This window comes from Poecilia latipinna, unplaced genomic scaffold, assembly GCF_001443285.1.
Source record: "Poecilia latipinna isolate Pla-1442-1.1 unplaced genomic scaffold, P_latipinna-1.0 Scaffold21, whole genome shotgun sequence".
Classification (NCBI taxonomy): Eukaryota; Metazoa; Chordata; class Actinopteri; order Cyprinodontiformes; family Poeciliidae; genus Poecilia; species Poecilia latipinna.
Genome location: NW_015112637.1, coordinates 553,214 through 563,630, shown reverse-complemented (window position 1 = coordinate 563,630; position 10,417 = coordinate 553,214). Strand labels below are relative to the sequence as shown.

Here is a 10,417-nt window from a genome sequence, read left to right as displayed (position 1 = left end):
AAGACCAAGACCAACTTCGAGTACCACAACACTGGTATGAGCTTTGTTGCTTATGTTTTTTTGTTGATATTTACATCATATATATCAATATATTTGCAGCAGTAATGAATGAATGGAAAACAACAAGCTAATCAAGTGAGCAACACCGACTAGCAAACAAAATGTTGTTATCACAATGGCTGTAAATTATTTTCAAGAATCCTAGGAGAGATTGCCTGTGATCAAGCACGCGTCTCTTCTTTGGAGAAGAGTGTTTTTGTATTTATAGGTCTGTACTTTTTGATTCTACCAAAGACCACGTATTGTTTTCTGCATTCAAAACATTTGGAAACCTTTTTGTGTTTACTCCAGCTGAAAGACACCCTGCAGCTTTTTAATGACACAAGTACAAAAACAAAATTATAACTATAAATACACAATGAATGAACACGAAGGGTGATCATATGTCTAGATATTAGATGTTATTTATACCCTCTTAGACAAAGGCCTACAAAATTAAATAAAAAATGTTTACTTCTGTGGAACAGCAAATGAAACTTCACTCTTCCACAAATATGCGTATGCCCAATCAAGGACACACATTCACGCAGCCTCCAGCAGTTCCTGGGTTTACCGTTCTTTAAGGTCTGGGTATTAACACCAAACTCTCTATCTCATTAAGGCCGAACTTGCTAACCTTTTGCTCTTGGTTGGTTCAGAGGGTAAAGTATAAACCTTGACCCAGGATGAGGAGGCTAACAACATCCAGAATAGGCTAATAGCACCACTTTTCTAATCCAAAGGCATGCCTTTTCTACAAACTTTTAATGTTCCTTACTCTGTATCCTGGTGCTTATGAATGATCAACAGGCTGACTAAAAATAATAATAATTCACTCCACATCTCGTGGTTTCTTCAGTTTCTAAAGGTAGGCTGATTTTTTAACCAGATTGACGGTTGGTTTCATTTAGCTGCTGGTTTCAAGAACTTTCTACATTTGCTCATTTAGCTTTTCCCCCAGTTCTGCAATTGTGGGGAAGACTTTGGTATAAGGTCCTTATGGTGTCCAGTTTATGTTCATCTATGTTATATAAGGTAGACTTAACCACAGCTCAGTGAGAGGATGGCTCAACTCAGGAGAATCAGATCTGCAGGTCAAAACCCAGCAGTCCACCTGCATCTGACGGCTAAAACCCAGTCTTTTAAGGACAGCCAAGTAAAAGCTTCAGCATGGGTCTTCCCACGGCTTTAAGATGGAGCTGCATAAATGCACATGCTCCGTGGCTGAAGTTACTCACGACTGCATCGGTGTCTGCTGCTTGAGTGAGTGAAATAAGTGTGGAAAAAAAGAAAAACATACACAATTCAGGTCCTTCCTGTGAATTTTCTCTTGTTTAAGCTTTTGTAAGTTATCCAGTAAGGTAGGTTCTGGAACATTTAAAGTCTGGCTTTGCATATTACCTGGAGTCATGTATAATTTGACCAAAATCACTCAGTAGTTCATCAAACAACCACTAACAGAACTGGTGGACTTATTCGAGAAGATTAGAACTAATACACAGGAAATTGGTATTTACCTGGTAATTTGGATGATGCAGGAAGTAATCCGGACATCCAGCCACAGCCATGGTTTCAGAGACCTCTCAACGATTTTTTTTACGGCTGGAGAACAGGGTGTACAAAGCGGAACCTGAGTAGTAAGTTAATAAGAGAAAAAATACATTAGTGAAAAGACATAAAAGCGGAAATGTGTTGCGATGTGGTAAAGTCTGAAGAGAGGAGAGGAAAAAAAAACAGGAAATCTGGTGGACGATTTAAAAAACCGGCAACAAATTCCAAGGTTTGAGATGAAAAATCTGGTGCAAAACGAACATTGACTGAAACAGACTCAACCTTCTGTTAACAATGGGATAGTCGCTGTTTCAAGGTACACCAAGATAAAAAAAAAAATAAATAAATAAAAAAAAAAAAAAAACTTTCTATTTTTTTTTTTAATCAGATTTCAGTTCAACGTGAACAATTAAACCAATTTGCAGACATGTGACAATTTCTTACTACTGCTACAACAGCAAACAAAACCCAAATATGGTCGGCAGTTTTAGGACGCCAACGTCCCCGGCCATCTTTGGTCAAAATAACCACAAATTCAACAGTGAGACTTTATTTGAACATCTTAAAGTGGGTAGCCTACTAACCTCCACGCACTGCTGCTGCTACTAAACAAGCACCTGTAAACACTCAACCAAAAATACCCTGCCGGCATATTTCCAGATCTGAAGTTAGACCCCGGGGAATATTTAGAGCCAAGCGGCCCGGGCTCATAACTGTGATGGGCTTTTATACAGCAGTTCATGACCCTGGGTCTGTATTTAAAAACATGAGCTGCTGTTTCAGAGGCAACTAATATTATCTCATGTTTGCATTAGCGGTCGCTGCTGGGTTGCCCTTGTGGCCTTGCTGTGTTTATACTGAATGTGTGCGTTTCTGCTTGTACACAATGTCCTGCAAGGATAAGTGTTAGCCTCGATTACCTGCAAATTAATCGTAAATGAACGTGCAGTTGCGACGTGTGAAAAACTGTAACTGTAAGCACAGGAGTGGACGCAGTTCACCGCATGTAGATGTGTCGTTGCTGGTGGAGTCTGACCCAGAACCCGGGTTATAAGTACAGTACTAGCTGCTCATTAATAAATGTGAAGGAGAAAATATTAAGTAAAAGAAGTGAGAAAAAAGCACATATTTGTCATGATCAAAAATTGGAATCTCTCATTTTTGTGTAACGGGCCAGCCACGCTGTAAACAGTAAGGCTAAAATAAGTGTGAGAAAGATATTGTAGGTAAAATATCTCCCACTGGTTGAAACTGAATTAAATCACAGTTCAAGTGAAAGACTTAGCAAATCATGCTTGAAATCTGTGTCCTTGCCAAACCAAGAAAAAGGAAACATTATGTCAAATGGCAAAAAAATTTGAGCAAAAAATCGTCTTGCTGAAGCGCTACGAGACAGAGGGCTTACCGGACTTGTTTTAATGCCTCTGAACTGAACTGGTTCCAAAAGGTGTCTTTGCATGTCATGCCTGGGATTTCCCTGAGAACATTCATCAATTAGCTTTTCTCTGTTTCTGGGGAAAAAAAAAAACTATAAAAGGAGCTTACTAAAGGTTTTGTTGCACACACAACTGCATGCTCTTCTGTTTTTCCGATCAAGTTGAGGGGTATGATTTTGCCAGACACCTAAGACACATTAACTTAAGCAAAGGACACCCAAGAGAAAATGAGTTGCACTCAACTGGCTCTGCTGGATGATGAAAAATTGGAGATCCACCTTTAAGTCCACAATGGGTGTGTCCAAGTTCCACACACTTCAGAGGAAGCTCATATTTCCTCTAAGTTATATTCTGTGGTTTATGACTTTAAGTAAGGATAAAAATATATTCCTATCTCTCCTTCCATTACAACAGATTAGCGCCGCGTCTCTATTAACGAAGAAACATCTATCCGGAGTTGACAGGATCCCTGTAAAGGTCACCAACACACGTGTTAAGTATAAAAGCCACACCGCTTGCTTGGTTTTTAAAATTCATCCTCAACACAGACTTTCAAGATCGCAACTACAGCTTAACCTTTACAGCCAAGACATGCAGAGAAGCATTTCTAAACACACGAGGACGGTGAACGAGTTGCCGATCACACACTGACTTTACATTGTAACTCCTCCAGTGTTAAAATGGGAATCTTGCTGTAAAAGCTGCATAAATTTCATTAAAGAAATTTCAACGGAAGACACAGCTCTTCTTTTGACTGTAGTGCAGTTATCTACAGCATCCACAATTGAAGCTTTCTGTTGGCATACATGGAAAAAGCATTAAGTAGGCGACAATGTTCAACAAAATTAGTGACAGATCAAAATCTGACGTTAAGCCATATTACAAAGTTATTGGAGTTATTTTCAAAAGCTTCTTCAAGCTTCTTTCATACTTCAGTATGCTTATAATGACTTTGCGTCCATTTTAGAAGAAAAACAATCCAGTACCCCTGAAAAGACTGTGCAATGTGAATGAGCGTTCCATGTATGTGGCCTGAGAGGCTGGCAGTTAAGGACAAGTCATCATTTGCACATTATTTACAGACAAACAGCTCAAAACAAAAACTTAGCAAATTAATAGTAGCCCATGCCCTCCAAGCAAGCCCTCATTAAGCCAGAAAAACTCTTGTCCCCATCTGTGGAGGGTAGAAATGTGCAACAGATGAGCTTGTCTGGAGTAAGAGGCAGGGACAGACGGATGTTCAACAGACGTGTTCCCTTAAAAGTTGATACTTTTCAGCCCGTGAGAATTCCTGAAATGTAGAAAAGAGCTTAAGCATTCCATGTAACTGCAGGTGAATTTTCAAAGTTGTGATACAAGCCTCAGCAATGCTCCTAGATGAATACACTGATCCAACATGCATGCACCTACGCTAGTGCAGCTGACATAATCAAAGCCATTCCTGTGCAGGGATTAGACTCTCTCTGAGCCCTTTGACTCAATAAATTGCACTTGAACAGTGCTCTGGGGTCTAAGCATCCTTGGCCCTGACAACTCAATTACTGTCATAGAAGAACTTGGAGACTTTCAGGGGGGAGGCAGTGACTGTACTGAGCTGGGAAGTTACAGCATGAGGATTAATTAAAGTAATGTTTGGTCAACCTTGCATAGGGGCTCATGTTAGATGGGGGACTTCAAATGTTCAAATGCAAAGGTGGACTTGAATTATGTGTCCTGTGTAAAAATAAGACTGCCAAAGGCAAGTTTTCCTCTGACTGACCAGATGGTTTGAAAAACTATTTATTAGTACAAAAAGAACCTAGTCAATTTCATGTGTAATACAGATCGTCCTAACTTTTAAATATTTTTCTAAAGATTCAAAAGGGTCGTTCAAACTGAAGAAATTTTATTATCTTTCTTGTATCGCAGCAGTTGGAAAAATCTTTTTATGCAAATAATGCAAAAGTGCTGGCTTTTTCTAGCCATGTGGCAGTCATCATTTATTTGTACCTCAGAGAACAAGATTACACGTAATGGATTTTTCTTTCAGAATGTATTAACATGCATGTCTATTTTTATGCTTATTATCCGTTTACTACTGACCACTTTATATGTCTGGAATAAACGTTTGATGAAAATGATGATGACGATAATATTGTCATCCACAAAAACGGATTTTAGGTCATACAGATTATTTTATTAATTCAGCAAAAAGAATTCCCTAATAATCTCAGTGTCTGCTGATTGAGTAAAAGAGACAGAACTGGCTGCTACTGCACACACTTTAGTGAGCGTGACCAGCTCTGTTCTGCACGTAAAAGTCTGACACTGACCTTGCAATCTTACAAAATTAGGAACCTAACGCAATTAAACAAAACAAAAAAGAAACTAGTTTGTGCAAATAAGCAGAGTTTGTGCTTTTTATTGTTTTTGTAGACATGCAGTGTTTCTACAAAAGAGGAAGACAAGGTTGAGTTTACTCAAATATGCATTTGTGAAATCATTGTCACTGTATGTTACAAAAGCAAATTATAAAGTGGGCATTCCATGGCGTTCCAAACAAAGTTCACTTATTGAAAATGAATTCAGCCCCATTAAAGTTCATATGAAAATTTGTTGTTCATGAGCTACAACGGCAATATTATACAGCATTGCACTTGTGTTATTAAGCCATTAGTGGTAAGAGAATTATCTAATTGGGGGATTCCTCTGCTCAAGTTAATTTCATTTACTTGCAATGAATGGCAGCTTTTAGAAATCTAATACAGCATCCACTTATTGAGTCCCTGGTACAGTGAACGTCTTAAGTTTTCTGAGAACTGCAGAATTTGACCTTGGTTCAAGAGCACGGTTATCAACTAAGACAGCAAGATGTTGTGTAACTGATCATTACAAAGAACCCAGGGACACAAGATTAGTTAGTGTAGCAGTAAGTAACGTGCTTACATCTCAAGGATCCAGCTTTAACAATGCAAAGTGATAAACCGTGAAGAGATGCTATGAAGCCTTGGACATTTGATAAAGAGCTAAAGATTTCTGTTTTCGTCGAGGTGACGCTCTGTTGCTTATAGACTCACCAGATCCCACAGACACATCTAAAACACGATAAGTAAAAACAATGACGCTAAAATAGTTCTGCTGAAACACCAAAGTGATAAATGGATGCCCACTTAAGTATTACAGTCAAAAAAGTTATACGAGTTGATTTATTAACTTGGTACATTCTCATTACAAGAATATGTAATGAGTAGTTTCAAAAGACCTGCAAAAAGTAGATTTTTTTTTTTAAATTAAAATAATACACTCAACCATAATGGCCTCTATGGATACTCACAGCACCAGACTCCAACGCTAAAGAGAAATTTTAATTTAAAATATATATTCCTCAAAGCTAAGCACAATAAACTTGTCTAACTTCGTTTGGAATGAAGTTAGACAAACCAATGAAATAAAATTCATCTCTGGGTTCTAGAGACATCAGAAGACTGAAATGGACACAGCTTAGGGTGAGACGGTTTAGCTCTCCTCAGTCATCGTTGGAACTGTGGAGTAAACAAAAGATATGAACACAGCAAGCTCCAGCCTCATGATACCGCCTTCCAAGAACTGCAAACAGGATGGCTTTGAGAAAGTTAAGAATGGCAGATTATTTGAATGTTTGCGAGGACACCTAAGATACATACACACCCACACAGAAAGGGCATGAAAGCCTCCTTCCCGGCTTCCACGGGGTCAAAAGGTGACATTTGCTGCCCTAGGAGGTCAGGCGGTGTGCTGACATTGTTTGAAGAGATTAAAGTAAGTGTTTTATCTCTCAAGCTAGGTAAGCTTTGAATCTACATGGGGTTGTTTTCTATCTTACACTCAAAAGCTCTTTTGCGATGATAACCCACTTCTGCAGATGGTCAATTTCCAACTACTCCACTATGGTTCAGAATAACTTCCCAGTCGCTCCCTGATGACTTTACACACAGCATTTTTAAATCAAGAAATCTTCACGGCAAATCTGTCAAGAAAAGGCAAGCGGTTATTTAATTAGAAACTGTAGATGAAGGGAATAAGATAAACTGTTGAAACTTTATGACGGTATTGTGGTGTAGCGTAGAGGCTGTCGGTTTCAATTTATTTCAGAACATTCACGCCAAGTTAGTTCATTTCGCAATTAGAAGGTGTCAAGTCCTCAAACAGAGTTTAACGCGCAGTGATTGATTTTTTTTCCCCCTTTGTTTAATTTACCCTAAGATAATGAGGCTCAAAGCACAAGTGTGATCTATGGAGTCCTGCTGCAGCCCTCGGGCATCCCTCGAGACACAGTACAGCTGGAACGGGCTTGACATCTCTCATCCCATAGTAGTGATGTTGAAGGCCTTTAAAGACAGTGCTGCACCCGGGGGGACGGGGAGAAGGATCTGCCTCGAGCATGATCATGCAAACCAGAAAGAATAAGAAATGTCTTCATCTGGCACTGATTGCTGACAGTTGCACTACTTGCAACAGAGAGGCCCACACTGATTAAGAGCGGGCTATTTTAATGTATCTTAATTAGGCAGATGGCTTTTTTAGCTGGAGCAGCAGAGCACTAACAGCACTGCCTGCTCCAACTTAATTAAAGTTTTAGCAGCACTGATAACGATAGCAGTCTGTCCTACGGTCTAAATGGACATGTTTCAGGTGAAGAAAGCTTAAACGCAGCCTGAATACTGGAAACAGCCACTTGTCGGCTCGACTTGTTGATCGTTTACCAGTTAGCGAACGTACCATACGTAGCACAGGATCTCCAGTTGAGCCACGTTCCCATGTATGTTTTACACCCATGCATTGACCTAAGAGGCTACATATGGTACATGTTTAATCCACAGCTGCATGATTTATCTAAGTGCTGTGCAACCGTGGCAGCTATGCTTGGCAGACGCTTTGTCTGCGCCGTTGATGATCAACTCACATTAGCTACTTTCTGATTAATTCTGCAAACCCCTTTATGACCAGTTTTGGGAACATTTTTAATTAAATTACAGATAGTTAGGTGATTCTCAAATATGGGTAAAAAAAAAAAAAAAGAAAACTTGAGATGTACACTTCAGAAGAAAAGCAATGTACTCCTCCTGAAATAGTGCAACAATGTGAATTCTGCAGCCTCCATCGCAAGGCAGACGACTATACGCCATGGGGCGATAGAAAACAAAACATATACTTTACAGAACATGACAGAACTTGTTCTGCAAAAGGCTCATTATGACCTCACTTTCAGACACACATGGATACGTCAAGCCGTTTGACAGCCACTGAAGGAGTAAGCCAAAGAAGTAAGGTGTTTAAAAACGAACTTAGAGGATATGAAAAGGATTATAAGGCTATTAGACAAGAAATCATTTCTGACTTCTTTTCTGAAAGTCAGAAAAGAGTCTGAAATCTGGTGCCATTATCATGCCAAAAATCAGTGAGTTTATGCTGTTAGCCAATGAAGAAGTTTATTTTCTTATTCTGCTCTAATACATTTCACTATATGAAGAGAAAGTCAAATCATGTATGCAAAATAGTAAATCACTGAGAAAATCCCATATCAGCAGGCTGAAAATCTAGAAATAAAAATCTCCCTGGTGCATTTCCACATATATGAAGAGGGTTTATCAATAATTTATACCAACAAGAAGAGCTCATATGTCAATGTATGATACAAAAGAGTTTCACTCGCACAGTAGTCCCCAGAGTAATCCTTTGATCCTGTAGCATTTAACGTCTTCTGTTTCACTGCTTTGATTTTCACTGCCCTCACATCCAGGCTGCTGTTATTTTAAAGAACAGCTTTGGTACAGTGCACTCGTTACATGTAGGAAATAAACACAATTTACAAGTAAACTTGTGGAAGTATATCGAAATTCAAACATGAAAAAAAAACCGTCGTCCTGAAAAGACCGAACAGATCAGACGAGGGTGACGCCCCCTCTCACTTACCACACCCACCAAACTGAGCTCCCACATGTTGGCTCCCATTGCAAAACACAACCAGCTCTACCCCTCCCCTAAATACATTCACCCAGGACCCCCACAACACCCCCCCTCCGGTCTCACTCCTCCCCTCGTCTTGTACACTTTGTTCCACAACATAAACAGCGTGTTCATTGAAGAAGCGGAACAGCTCCAGTTCAGTGTGCGTAGTGGAGAAGGGAGTAAAATCGATGCACTAAGTGCAAACTAAACCCAGGAGGAGCTGGGGAGGGGCTCCAATTATTAGTAATCAAAATAATTTAAAGAAGCATGTTTTACACGTTAATGGAGGGAGTCATGGACAAAGAGCTCCATCCACTTGTCTACTACATGATCCTCCAGTCACTTTAGAGCCCTGCGACTCTTTTGCATAAGTACCTCCAAGTTTTATTGATTTTTTTAATAATATACTTTTTCAATGGTTCAGCGAGGGAACATTTCATTTAGCCCCTAAAAATACAGGAAATTCATTTGTAAATTATGAGATTTACAAAACCGTCACCCGTTTCTTCAGCAACCCAGTTCTCCGTTATGGAAGGAGAGAGTTTAACAGAGCATCCTTGTGTTCTGCTTCAATCAGCAGATTAGACAGCAGTCACTCTTCGCTGGATGTGCTTGTTGCACATGTTGATTAGTCATTAATTGGCAGCTTTCATTATTTGGGAGCAGCAGCATAAAGTGGGGCTATAAGAGAGGGCCTGATGTCATGCCGGGGGAGGCTGAATAGCGCCACTCTGGGAGAAAAACCTTTTGGAAATCCGGACAGTGCCTAATTGGATGAGGATGTCATTCGGCCGCCTGGGAGAACCGCGAGTTATGCAATAGCACAGATGAATGAACGAGGGTTGGAAGCAGCAATGCTCGTAAAGTTGGCCGCCGTGTTGGTCTGTCTGGTGCTATAGTGGCAACATGACTGCAACTAAATGATGAAGTACCCCCCACCCTCCAACGGCCAATGGTAAATAAGAGCTAATAAAGCCATAACTGCATCTGTGCAAGTGTCACGGCTACACCACAACAGACTGTCAAACCCAAATAAAGTTGACCTTGATTTACTTAAATGAAACACGCCTCCAATCTAGGTGTCCAGTTAGAGGAAAGTGGGGAAGAGGATATATTTAAGTTACTCAGGAATGCAAACAAGTTTAGAAAAAAAAACAAAAAACATATCAGCAAGGACTTAGTATAAGTCTCATTTAAATGTACTACTGTGTAGCTCATTAAAAACCTCAAGAGCCAGTTCCCTTGGAATAATTATTAAAAATGAAAAGAAACTCATAAACTCATTACTTAGACTGTAGACCGTCAAATATGCAAAGCGTAAAACCATACAAGAATGAAACCTTTTTTTTTTTTTTTTTTTTTTTTTTCCAGTTTTTTTTAAATTTTTTTTGCTTGGTTTTAAAAGAGGACACCTTTTTCCGAAG

At 39.5% G+C, this 10,417-nt stretch overlaps 1 protein-coding gene across 2 annotated transcripts in view; it reads right to left on the bottom strand.

The window, feature by feature from the left end:
• Positions 1 to 10,417, bottom strand: part of grb10b (growth factor receptor-bound protein 10b) — a 91,095-nt gene that overhangs the window by 71,665 nt on the left and 9,013 nt on the right. Inside the window, exons 1-2 of one of the 2 annotated variants that reach the window (XM_015035858.1) lie at positions 2,996 to 3,083; positions 1,557 to 1,669 (exon numbers count right to left, since the gene is read on the bottom strand). In XM_015035858.1, coding sequence (XP_014891344.1) covers positions 1,557 to 1,607 — 51 coding nt within the window. In that variant the 5' untranslated portion in view covers positions 1,608 to 1,669; positions 2,996 to 3,083. Of the gene's footprint in view, positions 1 to 1,556; positions 1,670 to 2,995; positions 3,084 to 10,417 lie in introns of those variants that run through there. The other variant, XM_015035849.1, reaches the window with a different exon arrangement.